At 34.8% G+C, this 19,872-nt stretch overlaps 1 protein-coding gene across 1 annotated transcript; it reads right to left on the bottom strand.

The window, feature by feature from the left end:
* Window positions 1–2,628: 2,628 nt before the first annotated feature.
* On the bottom strand, window positions 2,629–19,771 carry LOC144957179 (uncharacterized). Its single transcript, XM_078888216.1, has 6 exons — window positions 19,480–19,771; window positions 13,550–13,612; window positions 12,685–12,883; window positions 10,155–10,436; window positions 8,320–8,400; window positions 2,629–6,991 (listed from the first exon to the last, which is right to left on the bottom strand). Exons 3-6 carry the CDS (start codon window positions 12,880–12,882, stop codon window positions 6,773–6,775), a joined length of 780 nt encoding a protein of 259 aa, XP_078744342.1. The 5' UTR covers window position 12,883; window positions 13,550–13,612; window positions 19,480–19,771; the 3' UTR covers window positions 2,629–6,772.
* Window positions 19,772–19,872: the final 101 nt, after the last annotated feature.

Here is a 19,872-nt window from a genome sequence, read left to right as displayed (position 1 = left end):
GACTCTTAGACCAAACTATCCATGTACCTACAGACTACTAACACATCCCTCCAAGACACCAACACACATATCCCTCCATGTGATAAATGTACATTGCCTGAAAGGTTTACGAATTCGTGGACCCTAAGACCAAAATATCCATTTACCTACAGACTACTAACACATCCCTCCAAGACACCAACACACATATCCCTCCATGTGATAAATGTACATTGCCTGAAAGGTTTACGAATTCGTGGACCCTAAGACCAAAATATCCATTTACCTACAGACTACTAACACATCCCTCCAAGACACCAACACACACATCCCTCCATGTGATAAATGTACATTGCCTGAAAGGTTTATGAATTCGTGGACCCCAAGACCAAAATATCCATTTACCTACAGACTACTAACACATCCCTCCAAGACACCAACACACATCCCTCCATTTGAAATAAATGTACATTGCCTGAAAGGTTTATGAATTCGTGGACCCCAAGTCCAAACTATCCATTTACCTACAGACTACTAACACATCCCTCCAAGACACCAACACACATCCCTCCATTTGATAAATGTACAACAGCATTGTCTGAAAAGAGTCCTCTATGAACTTGTGTTTGTTTGTTTGTTTTTTAGGGTTTTACAGCACTTGCAACACATTTAGGTCATTTCAGCGCCAGAAAAAAAGGAGAAACTGGGATAGTAAAAACATTCTAGATGTACAATTAAAAGGACTTGAGGAAAAAGTAAGACAAAGGGGAATGGTACAAATAGGGAACAGATGTAGATCCCAAGAGATGTGTATTCAGTATATCGGAAGAGTTTATAAGGGCTAAACTGTTTGACCAAACATGAGAAGGCGAGGTGGCCGGTTGTTTTAGCACAGTGTAACTGTAACCAGAGTGGGGTCAATTAAAGGTTCGAGCTCCTTTTTAGGCATAATACTTTCTTTCTTTCTTTCTTTTTTTGTCTTACTCCCTTGGCAAAAAATTCTTAATTTTCAACTTCAACACGTTGACTTGAGAAGTTTGATCAACTTTTAACATTTAAAAAAATATTTTTTTTACTCACTTTTAAGTTTATAATTTTAATTAAGGGCACAATAAAGACGTTGGATACGAGAGAGACTCTCTCCTGAAAAAGACCTGTAGTTTAATTCATGCACCTGTAAGTAGGGTGAATAGACATGAATTTTAAGCTGACTGTTGCATTTCTCTTACTTATAATACCAGGTTCGGGCGAGGTTTGTTGGGACAATGACCACTTTATACTTGGTGAAATTGTTCTAATTCAATCTGACATAATTTAAAGATGATAAATCTTCTTTACTTAAAAAAAAATAATTTATTCACAATTTAATTTGTTTAGTACTTCTTTATGATAGTTATTAACCACTAAGTAAGATTTTGAGTCAAAACGTATTGCCTTGTGCATTCCTTGTACGTAACAATATGAGTATGTATTCAGTCCACTGGTGGAAAACACAGTTCCTTAAGTTAATTTTTTTTTTTTTAAAGATTTAAAAAAAACAAACAAACATGAATTAAAAAAAAAAAAGAAACAAAACAACATAAAACAAACAAAAAAAAAATCTGGAAATAAAAATAGATTTTAAACAAATAAAAATAAAGAAGCCAAATATATACCATAAGAATAAAACCCCAGAAAAATCCATTAATTTCAATCAATAATTCAATGAGGAGAGATGGGAAGGGGGTTGGGGGGGGGGGGGGGGGGGGGGGGGAGTGGTGAATGCTGGAGACGTGAAATGCTTCAGGACACGAGATTAAGTAACATAAACAGATAGGGATGAAATTCAATGGACAGTCAAAACTGAGCAAATCAAAAAGTTGAAAAAAACCTGACACAATGCCTTTTTTTTCCTTGTCATTGTGGCCATAATTATTTAAAATTTTAAATATCTAAAAAAAATCAAGATGACCCGAACTTTTCAAAATTTCATAAAAAGCTGTTCAACCCTTTTCTTGATAAATTTGAGGAAATATTTTAATTCATTGGATATTTAAAGTGAAATCTTTGAAAATTATCTTAGGGGAGGCAACTTGGTAATTATTAATAACTGAATTAGTCAAGTAGTGGTTACGTCCCTTGATTTTCAAGGAATATTCAGTCACTGTGCTTTTACCAATCTCTCTTTAATCAAAAAATAATTCTACTATAAAGAAAACACGACACTTTGCGTCCAAATGGTATTATGTACAGGTGGTTTAGATGCAAAGAAAATAATAATTCATAGTGAAAAAAAAATGAGATGAGATGAGGAAAATAAATATGATAAAAATTTAAAATATCACATTTCTTGTAATGTTCATTTTATAACTTCCTGTTTGGCATAATATGGTTTACCTCCCTTTCCAGGTGATAGGTAATGAATATTTCTAAACAAAAATAGACTACCAGCCTCTTGGATTTAAGTTTCACATGTTTTCAACTCTACATTATTTATATATGATAACTAATTCCTATTTACCCATATACTGGTTAACAACAAACATCAGCATAGAAAGTCATACATAGAAAGAAGATGAAAAAAATAAAATAAAATAATAATAAAAAAGAAAAATACCCATGAAAAAACCAATCCCACATATTCGTAATGAAAGTTATTAAAATACATAATTTTTATATTTTATATATATTTTTGTTGTATTGTTTTGATGTTGTCATTTGCATTTTGAAAAAAAAAATGAAATAGAATTGAAGGCTGGTTTTCCAAAACTCGTTAAGTCAATTTTTCTATTTTTTGAGATTTTTCATCCATGGGATAAAATTGAAATGTAAACGTAATGTTAAACATCAATTGGCACAAGAATTTCTCTAGATTTGTATGAACTTGAAGTTTAAATAAGATAAAATAATAGAATGAGAAATTTTAGGGGAGATAATCCTCAATATCTCAAAATGGGAAAAAACAGAGTTTGGGAAAACCAGTCTTCTATTAGTTTATGGCAAAATCAGAATACACGACATTCAGAAAACTTTGGTCTATCACATATTCATACTATTCTAAAAAGATTTGCAAAGGCCTTGCATACAATAAGTATTTTTAACATATTCAGAAGCTATTGTAAACAAAACATAATACAATGCGTAACAGAGAGATGATTTACATGGAAAAAAATATCATCTCCCAAAACTATAATTATACATTCGACTGTTTCCCACTCAGCCAAGGACACCGGCCAGGGTCGGGACAAAACCAAGTAATCTCATCCTAAGACAAAGACAGAAAGCAAGTTGGAAAACAGACACAGGGGAATAGAAGACACAGCAAGTACCTCCCCTTCCCACTATGGGAGGTCGGGAACCCCACCCAGATGAGCAATCTATCAAAGTGCCTATTAGTCCCTTAAAGCTAGAAGGAAAGGATCCCTCTAGGATGAATACACTCAATGTTTAATCATACAAGCCACAGGTCTGCATATCTGCATACACTCTCGTCAAATCCCGTTATGTTTGTTTGTTTTTAAGGGTTTTACGGCACTTGCAACACATTTAGGTTATATCAGCGCCAGTAAAAAGGGAGAAAATGGGATAGTAAAAAGTTCTAGAATTACAAATTAAAGCACCCAAGAGAAAGTAAGACATAGGGGACTGGGAACAAATAGGGATCAGATGTAGATTCCAAGAGCATACCACCAATGTACTAGTTTGAGATCACCTATAAGGAGTTCAAGACTTTCTGATATGATGATAATGAGATGATGAATACTGACAGCAACAATCAGAATCCAAGTAAGTCTTAGAATACTCACACTCACATAATTATTGTTGTCCACATTTGTTCACGGATGCCACCTAGCACTCTCACACACACTCATGTCTTGACAACAACAACAGTCGATAGAAACTCTAGAATCAATCACATGAACAACGTATGTACACAGCGGCCAACTTTTCTAAAGAGCTACAACGGGACACCCTAACGCCCAACACAGCCATGACCCAAAACAGACAGCATGTTTGGACTATAAAATAATATTAAAGTAGTCCTTCAGAGCCTTTCGGCCCATGGAGCTGGAGTTTATCCCAGTTTCTATAGTGTGAAACGGACAATAGCACATGCTCGCTATCATTTGGATAAGACGTTAGTCAATCACAAAGTACTTTCCACCAAACCTAATAGACCCAACTACCCATTCACTGCTGGGTGGACAGAGGGGTTAGGAAAAAAAAATCTCGACTGCACCTGGGATCGATCTCGGTCCCCTTGCGTGTGAAGCGAGTGCTCTACCAACTGAGCTATCGGAACCCCCTAACCAATAATATAATCTTATCAGATTTAAAGCTGTTTTCTGTTCCTTGTTTTGAATTTGTTGGCCCAAAAAATCAAAAACTGGGACATCCAAGGGTCATTTCCATACACATACACAGTCCAATTTTTGTTTTCTTTAACTTTTTCTCAGATTGCATAAATCCGGACAACAGTCCCAATGTTATCAGGCCAACTGTCCACTAAATATTGCATCTCAATTGGGTGAAGGAACTATCTAACATGGATTTTATTTATTTTTTTTTAAATCCCAAATTTTGCAAGCTAAAAACAGCAAAATTTGCAATAATTTTCAAAAATTTGGGATTAACTTTCCTAAAAGCATCATAAATAGTTTGTGAAATAGAAAGGAATTTGTTTGTTTTTAAGGATTTCACGGCGCTTGATAGTAAAACAGAAACTACTCTTGATTAATTATCTTTTACATTCTACACGAGCTATCAAATTAAAAGAAGAAAAATTGTCTTTTTAAAAATTTGTTATTAATGTTTTTTTGTTGTTTTGTTTTTATTCTTTGCAAAATCACAAAAATTTGCAAAAGTTTACAAAAAATTGCAGATTTTGCGGCCGGAATGCAAATCAGTGATATTTTGCGATGCAAAAAACTGCCATGCCAGTTAAATGTTTATCTCCAAACGAGTCTTTCAGGGATTACATCGCATGCGACTTTCACTATCAATATATTGCTTTAAAACCAAGCACGCTACTCACACTAACATTTGTTTTCATAAATACAATCAAGCTACTACCTCTTATAAACACGAAACATAAAACTGAGAACATTAAAAAATACACCATTAAAAACTCTTATATCTAAATTTAAATGCGTCACGCAACGTTAAGACCCTCTGTTGAATTAACTAATCATTAAAAACTAAATGAATATGTTTATGTTGTGTATATCGCATGCATGAAAGAAAGAGAGGAAGAGAGAGAGAGAGAGAGAGAGAGAGAGAGAGAGAGAGAGAGAGAGAGAGAGAGAGAGAGAGAGAAAATAAGTAGGAGTGAAATATCTGTTCAATGTTATAGTTATCATATAACGTTATAACAAGAGTAACAAAATGACAAATTGCCATATTTATGGACAATAAAGATCTATTATTACAACCGTTGATTTTTTGGATATCCTGTTCACTTTGCATCACACATCAAACATCACCCACGATTCCGAATGGACACTAGGCATTCGTAAGGCTTATGAGGCATTAATAGGAAGAGAAGTCGTGACGTCACACCTTCTTCTCTTCTAGTTCAACATTCATTGGAAGTGTATAACCAGTTCTCCGGAGAAAACATTGTACAGGTTACACATTGAATCATAAGGTGGCATAACAATTTTAGTGGCAGGAAGTAAAGGCAGATTCTTAGGATTATGGGACATAAAAGAGCAAGGAAGGACGATCTTTATTGCCGACCGGCATTTATTTAGACTGAAAAATAAGATGCCATCGCTCTGAAAACCAGAAGATCAGTTGCACAAGGTATTCAGTCCTCCGAGGGGACTGGCTTCACACTTCCAAAGAGATTGGAACCAGTATTTTGACACCACACTTCTGTTCCCAATCGGCCGGTTGTCTCCGAGAGGAAAAAACAAAACAATAATCAAGTGTTGCATTTTTAAATGTGGTCAGTCCATGTCAATAGCACGAAATTAAAAAACCAAAAATGTGCATCAAGAAACAACTTCCACCCTTCATGCATTGATTTCATCAACCTGTTGCTACCTCTTACAAACATCACAAATATATTATGACAACATCAACAGATTTAAAACCCCTAAAACATTCATCAAGATGACTGGGGCCGCCAGGCTTCTCCAACTTTCATGCCTCACATCTCATCTATAGACCATCAAGCTGCTACCTCTTATAGATAGTATGCGCTTGGCTAAGAACTCACAACATTGCCATCCAGAAGTATAACGAACCAACACACAAAACTATGTGTAACCATGAACTTTTATAGTTTGGTTCATACAGTTTAGTGAGAATGACACATAAACGTGGATGGCAAAAAACAATAACAAAGACACGAGTGATGTCATCTTCGTTCTATCTATAAACATCAATACATATTATGAAAAAAGCACAGGATTAAAACCCCTCCAAAACATTCACCAAGATAACTATGACCTTTCACCTTCCATGCCTCTATAGACCATCAAGCTGCTACCTCTTATAAACATCAATACATATTATGATAACAGCACAAGATTAAAACCCCCCAAAAACATTCATCAAGATAACTATGACCTTTCACCTTCCATGCCTCTATAGACCATCAAGCTGCTACCTCTTATAAACATCAATACATATTATGATAACAGCACAAGATTAAACCCCCCCCCCCAAAAAAAACATTCATCAAGATCACTTTGTGGCCGCCAGACTTCCACCTTTCATGCCTCACATCTCATCTATAGACCATCAACCCGCGACCTCTTACAAACATCCAAAACATATCATGATAACAAGAGATTTAAGACAATCATCAAGACAACTTTGTGGCCGCCAGACTTCCACCTTTCATTCCTCTCATCTCATCTCTCTTCTGTTTCTTTTTCTGCTGCTCCATCTGTCTCTCTATCCTGTCCTTCTTCTTCTTCTCCCTGATGGCCTCCTCGGCCTGCCACGTCATGTCCTCTGTGGCCTCCGCGTTGTCTTCCCAGGCATTTCCGCCAGGGTCCTCCCAGGACTCTAACTCTGATGTCTGAGTTAAAAAAAAAAAAAAGAAAAAAAGAAAAGAAATTTGTAAAAATTTGTGAACAGTTTTTTTTTTTTTTTTTTGCCTTTTCTATTCCATTTTTCAAAATATTATAGAGGAGACATTACCAAAGAATTATATGTTTTTTAATAATGTAAAAAAAAAAAAAACTTGAGATTTTTCAATAAATGTGCTCAGAGCGCTTTATAAGGGGTCCCAATCCAACAGTAACACCTCACATATAGGACAAGACTAGCGATTTTACAAATATTTTCAACAGAGACAAAGCTGTTTCCAGCCAGATATTCATTTTACACTTGTTGTGCCATCTACATTTGAACAGTGGTTTTCCAAAACTCATTAACTCCGTTTTTTTCCTATTTCGAGATATTGAGGATTATTTCCCCTAAAATTGATCATTCGGTTTATTATTTTATCATATCTTTTTATCATATCTAGAGTTCAAATTCATACAAATCTAAGGAAATTCTTGTGCCAGTTGATGGTTAAAATAAAATTTACATTTCAATTATCTCATGGATGGAAAATCTCAAAAAGTAGAAAAATTGACTTAACGAGTTTTGGAAACCAGCCTTCATTTGGACTTTGGACTTGAACTGTTGACCTATAGGTCAAAGGTGAGTGTCATCGAAGTTGCACAATTACCTTATAATCAGATTTGGGCCCAAAGAACGACCAATGATCCAATGCAACCCATTGGATCAAAACCAAATGACAAAAAGTCGTCCTTCAGAGCCATTAGGCCCATAGAGCTGGAGTTTATCTCAGATTCTATAGTGTGAAACGGACAATAGCAATTGCTTACTGCCCTTTGGATAAGACAAAAGTCTACAGTCTATAGCAAAGTACTTTCCATCAGATCTAACAGAGGTTTAGGTAAAGTCTCCATTATAATGAGGTGTTGGGTTTAGTGTGACCTGTCAAATTCAGTGGTGCTAGAATAAGAAGACATAGACATGGCATTGCCTTGTTGATTTTTAAAAATTGAGCTTTTATAGAGCGCAATATCCACTCAACATGCTCAAAGTGCTTTCCAAGGGATCCTTAGCCAACAGCAACATTTAACATGTAGGACTGGACATGATGCCTTTTAGGCGATATTACAAATTTTTTTTTCCGGACAGAGGCAATGGTGTTAACAGCCAGGTACTCATTTTACAGCTGAGTACGGTGAAAACATGTGAGTTAAATAGCGAGGCTTGAACCGAGGACCTTCCGATCCGAAAGCGTGTGTCATACCACTAGACCACATAGCTGCACAATGGATATTTACTCTGTAATACAATGTGACATACGACAGTAAAAAAAATTACCTGTATCGGCACATCAGACGTGACAGCCAGACGATTTGAAAATGCAGATGGATCTCTCATCTCTTTTTTGCGTATCAAAAACTGGGGGGGGAGGGGGAATAATAATGATATCATTGTGTTCCTTTGTAGAATTTGATGATGATAATGATGGTGAAAATTATGATAAATAATAATAACAACAACAACAACAACAACAACGACGACAACAATAATATTAATAATAGTGATAATAACAATAATGTTAATGATTAAAATAATAATGAACCCCCCCCCCCCAAAAAAAAAAAAACAAAAAAAAAAAACTAACAAACAAATAATAATAATAATAATAATAATAATAATATATAATAATAATAATAATAATAATAATAATAATAATAATAATAATAATAATAATAATAATAATAATCTAATAATAATAACAATAATAATACTAATAATAATAATAATAATAATAATAACAATAATAATAATAATAATAATAATAATAATAATAATAATAATAATAATAATAATAATAATAATAACAATAATAATAATAATAATAATAATAATAATAATAATAATAATAATAATAATAATAATAATAATAATAATAATAATAATAACAATAATAATAATAATAATAATAATAACAATAATAATAATAATAATAATAATAATAATAATAATAATAATAATAATAATAATAATAATAATAATAAAAGTAATCATGATCATTTTGTTGTTGTTGTACAAGCACAGAGAATTTGATTGACAGGCTGGAGCCACCACATTTCTTGGCATACAACGACTTTTCTCAGCTTCTAGTCATGGTGGTGGGTGGAAAATGATGAAACAATTATTGTTTATATAAAAACAAAAAATTAGTTGTGATCGAGGAAGGGAAGTAATTATTACAGAAAATGATCTGAAAAAAAAATACATGTACTTTGCAATTGTTTCAAGAAACTGTGCTGGAATCATGAAATTTTAAGTAAAAAAATAAAAAATTGAGCTTTTATATAGCGCAATACAAACTAAACATGCTCAAAATCGTGACAAAATTTTGAAAAGAGGCAACACTGGCCAGATACTCATTTTACACCCGAACTTGGTGAGGGAATGCGAATAAAAAGCCTTTTGTAAGGACTTCACTTTACACCTTTCACAGCAGAATCTGAACTATTGAGCTTAAAAAAAAAATAAATTGAGCTTTTATATAGCGCAATATCCACTAAACATGCTCAAAGCGCTTTACAGGGGGGCCAACAGCAACACTAAATATGTAGGACGAGACATGACGCCAGTAAGGCGATATTACAATTTTTTCGGACAGAGACAACGCTGTTGACGGCCAGGTATTCATTTTACATCTGAGAACGGTGAGAGAATGTGAGTAAAGAGCCTATTCCAAAGACTCAACTATGTGCTGAGCGAGGCTCAAACCCTGGACATTCCGATCCGAAAGCAGGTGTCATACCACAAGACCACATAGCCGCACGACACTATGGACACACAAGTCCAAAACCAAGTGTCATATCACAACATCACAAAAAAACCAAAAAAATGATGTCCTTCCGACACGACATCATAAGATATCGTCTCCTAGGCATTCTACGAAAGAATATAGATAATTCATCAAACAAGATGTCTGATATCAACAGGAATCACCCATGTTGTCCAAGTGAGCAAATTGGGGGATAATAATCTTGCCCAAGGAAAAAACACGAAAGTGCCTGAAGTGGGACTGGAACCCAGGGCCTTCCGGGCCACGGTGCAATGCCTTAACCACTCGGCCACTTCAGCCCCAATATCACAAAGCTACACAACAAAAAAGTACAAAGCACTCATACCTTTTTCTGTTTTTGGACAGACGGGGTCATATCCTCAAAGAAATCAACCTCTGGCTCTGGCTCGGGCTCGGAGACATTCCTCTGTAATTGATGTTGCTGATGTGTGTATTGGTGAGGATGCTGGCGATGGCCGTTGACAGACGGCTTCTCCGGATAGCCGTATCCTCCAGCAGGTGGCGCTGATGGTTTTGGCCTGTTGTAGTAATTGTTAGGGTCCTGCTGATGGCCTTGATTCTGTCCCCCACCCGTGCCACCCCAAGAGTCCCACGACTCCATTTCCAGCTGTTGGTCAGAAAAGGTAAACATTATAAACTATAGAGGCTTAAAACATAATTACAGGGTCACCAATTAAGGAGGCAAAAATTTACTGAACTTTCACGCAAACACATTGACCGACACCTTTCGGAAAGCTGAACTCCAGAAAAAAAGACATTATATACTTGAGTGCGGATGGTGCCAAACACTGAAAAGGGAGGAAAATTTTGAATGATTGCCTTAAGAACCCTTTATTTTTACAGCATTCACCCCCCCCCCCCCTCCCGCCCCCACACACACACACATTTTTAGAGCAAGTGAGATGATAAATTATCATTGATACTCTAGCTAATTTCTAGAGAGTGGGATACTGTACCTATTTGTTCCACCACACATCAAATCTCTCACTGCCAGTACATCTGATTGAAGGAAATATAACTTTTTTTAAAAAAAGAGGAAATTCCTCCTCTGACTCAAAAATCGCAGATTTCCGCGGATCCAAGGAAAACCATCAGCGTTGATACTTACTCTTTTCCGTTTAGTAGTTGATTGGAAAATATATTGAAGGTTTATAACATATAGAAATTCCGTAAATATACGGAAAATTGGTAACCTTGTAATAATCATAAAATAAGAAGCACCCAGAATACATGACAAATTAGCCCATTAAACATCTCAGAAGACAAGATCAATTTGCCATTTTCAGACTTCGCTACGGACATAACCGTCTCGGACACCACATGTTCAAAGCATTTAAGATTGGAGAAACAGACGTTTGTGAATGTGGAGAGGGGAAGCAGGATGCCACACGTGTGTTGCAGGACTGTTACTATGAACAAAGAGCGACCATTTGGCCTGAGAAGACTACACTAAAGTAGAAGTTCTATGGATCTCAGTACGAGCTTGGGAAGACCACAGCATCTTGTTGACCTTCAGCCATAAAGACATCATGAGGGGAAAGAAGAAGAAGAAGAAATATAACAGCTTCCAATAAAAGAACAAAATACCAAAATGGAATGTTTCAGGTTCAAAGTCCTTCTTCAGCCAGCAACAAAAAAAACAATGAAAATAAAATAACATGACTATAGAACCAGATCGATGGTACAGAAATATTCAGCAGGTCCTTTCTGTATGAAAATATCAAATAATCCCAAGATTTTTATACAGAGAAAAAGGATGTAATGAATATTTATCTGCCGTCTACCATGTTCAAAAGCAATGTATTTATGTTTCCATTGTTTTCTTGTAGTTGGCTGAAGATGGGTTTTGAGCCCAAAACGTTCTGCGTTTGATATTTTGTTCTTATTCAAAGCTGTTATATTCATTTTTGTTTATCAATGTCTACAGTCTACAGCTTCTAGCAGCCTAGTATCACTTAGGCTTGTTTGTTTGTTTTTAGGTGTTTAACGGCGCTTTCAACGTTATCACTTAGGCTTAAAACATGAGACAAACTTTACTCTGGGGTACAGTCAAAATAAAATGTGAATTACTAAGATTGTTTAATTATTGTTTTTAATAATTAAAAAGGATATATTTTCTTAGTTATCCTTTAGGGAAAAATCACATGACTTTTCTTCAATTTTGAATGGTTTTAATTATGAAAAATAAAATCTTTCTTCACAAATTATGAAAGTGAAAATAATCCGATGCAGGAGGGATCTCATTAAACTGGTTTTCTCTACTTCATTTTTCCAGAGGGTTGGAGCAGTTAATGAATATTCTCTATACAGTTTTATAAGATATTAGATATCATTTTTATATGAAAAATGATTGTAATTATTACAATAATGTAATGTAATGAAATAATTAATTTATATAGTGAGCAGAATATACATAATGATTAATTTATATAACGATCAGAATCGACAAAGTGCTATAAGGCGTTTCGCGCACAAAGACAACAGGAAACCTGCATACATATTAGCCTACTTATCATTCCTGCATCTTTCCTTTGTGCGGCTATGTGGTCTTGTGGTATGACATTCACTTTCGGACCAGAAGGTCCTGGGTACGAGCCTCGCTCACGTATAGTTAAGTCCTTGGGAAAGGCGCTTTACTCACAATCTTTCACCATACTCAGGTGTAAAATGAGTACCTGGTCGTCAAGAGCGCTGTCTCTGACGGAAAAATTGTAATATCGCCTAACAGGCGTCATATCTCATTCTACAAGTTACATGTTGCAGTTGGTCATGGACCCTTTGTAAAGCGCTTTGAGCACATTTAGTGGATATCGCACTATATATACAAAGCTCTAGTTTTAGTTTGCCTTACGTACATCAGCATCGTTTTGCGGCAAACTGCCCGACACAGAGTTGGTCATTGGGAAACCATCTCCAGTCCCTATGGATGTCAGCTCTATGGCATCCGAGTTGGAAAGCTTTCGGCGTCGACAAATCAGCCTCCTGGCTGGGTACACCAGGCGCTGAAGAAATGCTAGGAAATGCTTGACAATGCTCCAAAGAACTTTCAACATCCTGTATATGATTTGAGAAGAAAAAAAAAATAGTGTTAAACCATTTTATTAGAAACTAATTTTATTTCAACTACGATAATAGAATGAATCAAAAGGCAAATTATTATCCAAACACCTCCAAATTACAAGATCTGAACAAGTGTGTATGAAAGGTGCCAGACAAAGCAACAAAGAAAAACACAAGAAAAAAAAAAAAACATCCCAAAAATCCAGTCTACCTCGAAGTAGACTGATTTTTTGGGATGTTTTTTTCTTGTATTTTTCTTTCTTGCTTTGTCTGGCACCTATCATACACACTTGTTCAGATCTTTATCTTATACCGGTGCCTGCTCCTTAATTTCCAAATTACAGGATATGTTGGTATGCTACAACAACGTACATAACTATATCCTATGTCGTCAGGAAGCAACATTTCAATAACATTAAAAGCTAATTACAATTCTAATCTAAAACTTATGACAAAAAAACAAAACAAAACAGTATCTAAAAAAATTAATCGAATGAGAATATTATTTTGAAATTATTCATCTATAATTTTTAGCCCTTAATCTATTTCGTAAAAAAAAGTTTAAAAAACAAACCTAAAACAGAATTTTTCTTAAAACAGAATTTTTCTTAATGAGCATAGAAAAATCATGGCAATGGTCAGGTACATTAAATCACTCACCTTTTTTTGTCTTTTAATTTCCGCTTATGTGGAAAGGCAATGCCATATAAAGGTGTAGAATACCTATGGGGAAAAATAATTTTATAATCATACAAGGATTTCAATGAAACTTTCTGGACATATCTGTTTCGAAAAAAGAAGAGAAAAAAAATACTGTATTACAATAATTTTTTATCAAATGACACAAATGTCTCTAGTCTAACTTTAATATAATAGGTACAACTTACCTAAACCCTAAGGCTCATGGAGCCGGAGTTTATCCTGGTTTCAATAGTGTGAAATAGACAATAACAATTGCATGCCACCCTTTGAATAAGACTAGGGATTTTAATAGAAATTCTAAATGTACCTCACACACTTGAAACCAATGTCATATGAAAGAGCTGACAACACAGATTACAAAACAGTTTGAATTTTGTTTCTATCTTGATTAGAAATGTAGTTACGGCAGTTCAAAGTCTGAAATTTCAGACCGATTTTTACCCAAAAATTACCATTGCAAAGTTGTGACCGAAATCGCGTGATGTTAATAAAAAATGCTTAAAACAGTGAATATGGAGTTCTTATCATATATTGTATACCAAAATGTTCGTCTTATTGAGAACAATGCATTTACATTAATAAAGAGGAAGATAAACATTTCAAATTAACACATTATTACATAATATGACGCAAATGTTACATAATCAAAAACTCGGCTAGGCGTAAGAAACAATTTGCTATATCACTTTTGGATTTATCCCCAATATCTCACTGAAACAATTGCAAATAATTCTCCTCTTTGAATTAATACATAGAGAATAAAAAAGGGTCTGAGAGTATTTAAATGAAAAGATATAAACATGTTGTGTAATGACATAATGAGTTTATTTTCACCTATGGCAATTTAATTGTATATAAATAAAATGGTAGATTGAAAAAGTTCAAATAAATTGAAACGGATTCCCTATTTTAATTAGAAGGAAAGATTTGGCTTTTAATACTGTAAAAAATTCTGCTGAACCACTTTGGGTTTATTGCTATGACATCATTTGAACTGACAATTAATATAATTTTATCCCCCCCCCCCCTTCTCTCTCAATGTATGGGGGTGTCAAAATGTATAACTAATAGAACTTCTTAACATAATAATTATTAAGGCTAATAGAAGGTCTTTAGAATATGGATACAAATGATAAACATATCTAAACATATGGGAAAGAAACTTGATGACTTGATGGCAAAGTAAAATTAAATTAAATTAAAGCAATTGGTATTTTTGAAATATCGATATTATTAATATCGGATTTCACAAAGAGAAGAAATATACAAACTTTTAATTTTAAAACAAAAACTATAAAATGCCCATAAATAAAGTTGTAAAGTATGTATTCAAAATAAAAACATAGTAAATAATGGTACTGAAAATATTATGGACTAAATTGAAAATAATACATAACTAAATCTAAAATATCGATATGAATATCGATATCGTCCGGCAGCCATGATGAGAAGATAATGTAAACATGGCATTTCGGCGCAGAGTTAAAAGGTGTCTGCGCATCGATATAGAGCCCTGAAATTTGGCATGAGTAAAGTTTAGATTTTATTCTAAAAACAAGCGTTTAAATTTTAAAAACACACGCGGTAAATAAAAAAATAAATACTGCATTTGAAAATTGCCAAATTTTAATTTCATATATCTTCTGGAATTATTAATGGATTTTTCCTTAATTGGCACCATTTAAAAGGAAATTGAAAGACGAAAATAATGATACCAAAATATCTGCGATATTCCTCTTTATAACGAAGTTATGCATCTTTAATTGAACCCCCCAAAACGCGAACCAGTCACAACTTTCCTATGGGCGAGTTGGGTCAAAATTTGACTGCCACTGCTGCTGCTCACTATACTATACTGCCTAATAAGACGCTAGTCTATCGCAAAGTACTTCCCACTAGAGCTGTGAATGCAAAAACCCTAAATAGCTTCAAGAGCGCTTTAGATTGTAAAACCGGAAGAAACTTAAATCACAAAGACAATACTGAGTTTGCGCGACAGGGCGCCAACGGGTCCCGTTAGAGATAGACGACGATTGGGACTGTTTGGAAGCTTTAACCCTTTGCCCACTAGTCATTATGACATCCGAAATGCTATCGCCTTATACATCTACGCCAGAATAGAAATAGAGGGTGGAGCCTACCATGATATAACATTTTATGGATCCCTAATTTCATCATATCAGTTCTGTCCACTGACAGGTGGGTGGATATCGCTTTCAAGAACTTATGTCCTTATATGGAATCCTGAGTTTTTGACCAATCAACGGATTGCTCTTTTGATAGCTCGCTTGTCAACATGAGTCAGCTCAGCCCTTGATTTATGTAAAGGCATCACAGGCGGTATATGTTGTGTAACTTCAAAGACCACGGTTGACCGAAAGCGATGAATGGAAGCCCTACTGTGGCGTGGAGAACGAGGTCTTGTATGTATAGTTACGTCATATCTCAACGCTCGTGAATTCTTAGTACGGCTGGACTCACAATCAAAACTCGAAATCTGTGTTTTAAACTCTTGAATCAATCGAGTTACATCAGTGCGTTCGTCTCATTGAGAAATGAAAAACGATATATAAATCAAGAACATCGACCGGAAAATAAGGAAATTATCATAAAATTATAAAATTTGAGAAAGCTATGTTCAAAATCAAATCTATTACAAAAAAGGTTATTTCTAGACCGATTTTTATGAGACAAAGCCAATTTTTTCTCCACTTTTCAAGCTGATTCCAACAATGAGGTTTTCAAATTTATCGCGATAAGATTATTTGTCATTATTTTTTAAAATACCCAATTGACTGCTCAGGAAATGAATACGTAATCCTTGGCGGCTAGCGAGTAGGTGTTAAATTTTGCTTACCCTTTCCCACGCAGACGCACACACACACACACACACACACACACACACACAGACTGAACACACAATGTATGTCTTTCACTTCTGGCCAAAGTTGCCTTATTACAACTTAGACTCGAATGATAACAGCGAGTAGGGTGTCAGATTAAACTTCAGTTTTAAAGGTCTAATTCAATTCACACCGTAATAAATCATAATAATGATCATTCTTGATATATTAGAGCATTAAAATATTTAATTCACATTACTATAAATATATTTTAAATATACTAGTAGAAAGCCCGCAATTTCGCGGGGAAAGAACTATTTTCATTCGATACTGTACTCACCATCATTTAATGAGGGCAGATTGGTAAACAACGTTGTCTGTGTAATTTGGTATATCTTCGGTTGATTTTTCTGTGTGGCCCAATAATATATTTAATAATATATTCCCTCAACTAACCCCAAGAAAAAATTAAACCTAGTACCTTTAATTAACCCCAATAGGAAAAACAAACACCCTAGCACTTTAATAATACTTATGACTAACCCTAATAGGAAAAAAAATCATCCGATCTCGAGCTAACCCTAATAGAAAAAATCATGACAAATTGAATAAATAAACGCCTGACAAAAGATCAAAGGTGAAAATACAAATTTAAAGAATACTGGGGATGTAGGAGCTTTCGGAATGTCTCCCCTTTACTTAACTTATGGAAAAACAAACACCTAGCACCTTTAATAACACTTATGACTAACCTCTCGAGCTAACCCTAATAGAAAAAAACAACTCTCGGACTGCTTTGCACTACCTTTCAATACTTAACAAATCACAATGGCGGCCGAAAATCAAAACAATGGTCAAATAAGGAAATGTTAAACTTTCACAAATCTATCAAAGTTTGTTCTAGAGTTTTAAAAATACTTCTATATAATGACAAACTGAATAAATAAATGCCTGACAAAATATCAACGGTGAAAATACAAATTTAAAGAATACTGGGGATGTAGGAGCTTTTGGAATGTCTCCCCTTTACTTAATTTATGGAAAAACAAACACCCTAGCACCTTTAATAACACTTAGGACTAACCTCTCGAGCTAACCCTATTCCTTTCTTAACTTATGACTAACCTCTCGAGCTAACCCTAATAGAAAAAAAACAACTCTCGGACTGCAGGTTTGTTCTAGAGTTTTAAAAATACTTCTATATAATGACTAACTGAATAAATAAATGCCTGACAAAATATCAACGGTGAAAATACAAATTTAAAGAATACTGGGGATGTAGGAGCTTTCGGAATGTCTCCCCTTTACTTAATTTATGGAAAAACAAACACCCTAGCACCTTTAATAACACTTATGACTAACCTCTCGAGCTAACCCTAATCCTTTCTTAACTTATGAATAACCTCTCGAGCTAACCCTAATAGTAAAAAAGAATCAAAATGGCGACTGAAATCCGCTAAATCAACAACACAACGGAAGTAATAATAATACTTGATGTCATAAATAGATGACGCAAATTGACAACTTTTTACAGTGACAAAATTAGTTGATTTTGGGAGTCAAGTGTCGTCGTTGGTACATATTTTATGATATCTGTTTGACTCAACGGACTTTCAAACTGACTTTAAATTATAAAAGGAAATCAAGTTATCTGTTTATCTATCTGTAAAAAATACATTTCTAATTTTCAAATCTTTCAGTAGAGTTGTGCGCCGTGTCAATTTTTTTATTTACTCAAATAAGCACAATGTTCTCCACAATGCTATATTTTTTTAAGAAAGGATGTATTTTGTAATTATTTTAGCGACGATACGAACCCCTTTTAATCGTCGAGCCGAACGATAGGATGCTAGACGACGATAAGTCGGTGTGTGTGTGTGTGTGTGTGTGTGTGTGTGTGTGTGTGTGTGTGTGTGTGCGCGTCTACGTGGGAAAGGGTAAGCAAAATTTAACACCTACTCGCTAGCCGCCAAGGATTACGTATTCATTTCCTGAGCAGTCAATTGGGTCTTAAAAAAAAATAATGACAAATAATCTTATCGCGATAAATTTGAAAACCTCATTGTTGGAATCAGCTTGAAAAGTGGAGAAAAATTGTCTTTGTCTCATAAAAATCGGTCTAGAAATAGCCTTTTTTGTAATAGATTTGATTTTGAAAACAGCTTTCTCAAATTTTATAATTTTATGATAATTTCCTTGTTTTCCGGTCGATGTTCTTGATTTATATATCGTTTTTCATTTCTCAATGAGACGAACGCACTGATGTAACTCGATTGATTCAAGAGTTTAAAACACATATTTCGTGTTTTGATTGTGAGTCCAGCCGTACTAAGAATTCACGAGCGTTGAGATATGACGTAACTATACATACAAGACCTCGTTCTCCACGCCACAGTAGGGCTTCCATTCATCGCTTTCGGTCAATCGTGGTCTTTGAAGTTACACAACATATACCGCCTGTGATGCCTGTTCATAAATCAATGGTTGAGCTGACTCATTTTGACAAGCGAGCTATCAAAAGAGCAATCGTTGATTGGTCAAAAACTCAGAATTTCATATAAGGACACAAGTTCTGGAAAGCGATATCCACCCACCTGTCAGTGGACAGAACTGATATGACGAAATTAGGGCTCCATAAAATGTTATATCATGGTAGGCTCCACCCTCTATTTCTGTTCTGGCGTAGATGTAGAAGGCGATAGCATTTTGGATGTCATAGTCATAATGACTAGTGGGCAAAGGGTTAAAGCTTCCAAACAATCCCAATCGTCGTCTATCTCTAATCGGCCCCGTTAGCGCTCTGATGCGCAATCTGTCTAATGAAGAAATAGAGTCTGGCGAAGAGGACCTATAAGGACCTGTGCTGCAAACAATCCATAAGTAAGTAAAACAAAACCGAAACCGGTTCGCAGTCTCAGTCTCAAAAAGATCTAGTGAAATTCAATCAATAGATAATTCATTTACATACTTAAGGCACAATTACGGTAATTATAATGAGGAAAAGCATTGGAATGAGAATCGTGAAAATAGTATTTCTTGACTTACCGTACTGATGACTTGATGACTTTTAGAGTTGTAGAGACAGAGAATCCCCAGGCAAACAACTCAACAAACAAGAAGAGAAGGGTGGAGACTTGAGTATTGAAAGCAGAGAAGTAAAATAACTGCAGGTTACAATATCAAGCCAAGATGGACAGTTGGACACAGGGTGCCAAGAAATTTTCCAATTTAACTTTATTTTAAAATGGCAACAACAGCATTAAAACTAGAAGTTTCCGAGCTCTAGTGATGTGCAGTTTCCATATTTACTTTTTTGTAATTTCGCTTTTCGGCAGTTGAGGAAATCCTTCCATGTTTTTAGCTAGTCAAAATCATCACTTTGATTGTCACTATGAATAATAGATAAAAAATTATTTGATTATATTATTTACCCAATGA

Source organism: Berghia stephanieae, chromosome 11, assembly GCF_034508935.2.
Source record: "Berghia stephanieae isolate SIO BIC M18660-M18661 chromosome 11, UCSD_Bste_1.3, whole genome shotgun sequence".
Lineage (NCBI taxonomy): Eukaryota > Metazoa > Mollusca > Gastropoda > Nudibranchia > Aeolidiidae > Berghia > Berghia stephanieae.
Note: the sequence above shows the minus strand (reverse complement) of the source record. Positions and strands in the feature narration are given on the sequence as shown.

What these genes read in the sequence shown, in the direction of transcription:
- LOC144957179 (XM_078888216.1), bottom strand. Translation starts at nt 12,882, where the DNA reads ATGTTGAAAGTTCTTTGGAGCATTGTCAAGCATTTCCTAGCATTTCTT. An exon ending in TGCCGCAAAACGATGCTGAT is followed by an intron (nt 10,437 to 12,684) that starts GTACGTAAGGCA and finishes TCTGACCAACAG; the next exon opens with CTGGAAATGGAGTCGTGGGA. An exon ending in CTGTCCAAAAACAGAAAAAG is followed by an intron (nt 8,401 to 10,154) that starts GTATGAGTGCTT and finishes CTCCCCCCCCAG; the next exon opens with TTTTTGATACGCAAAAAAGA.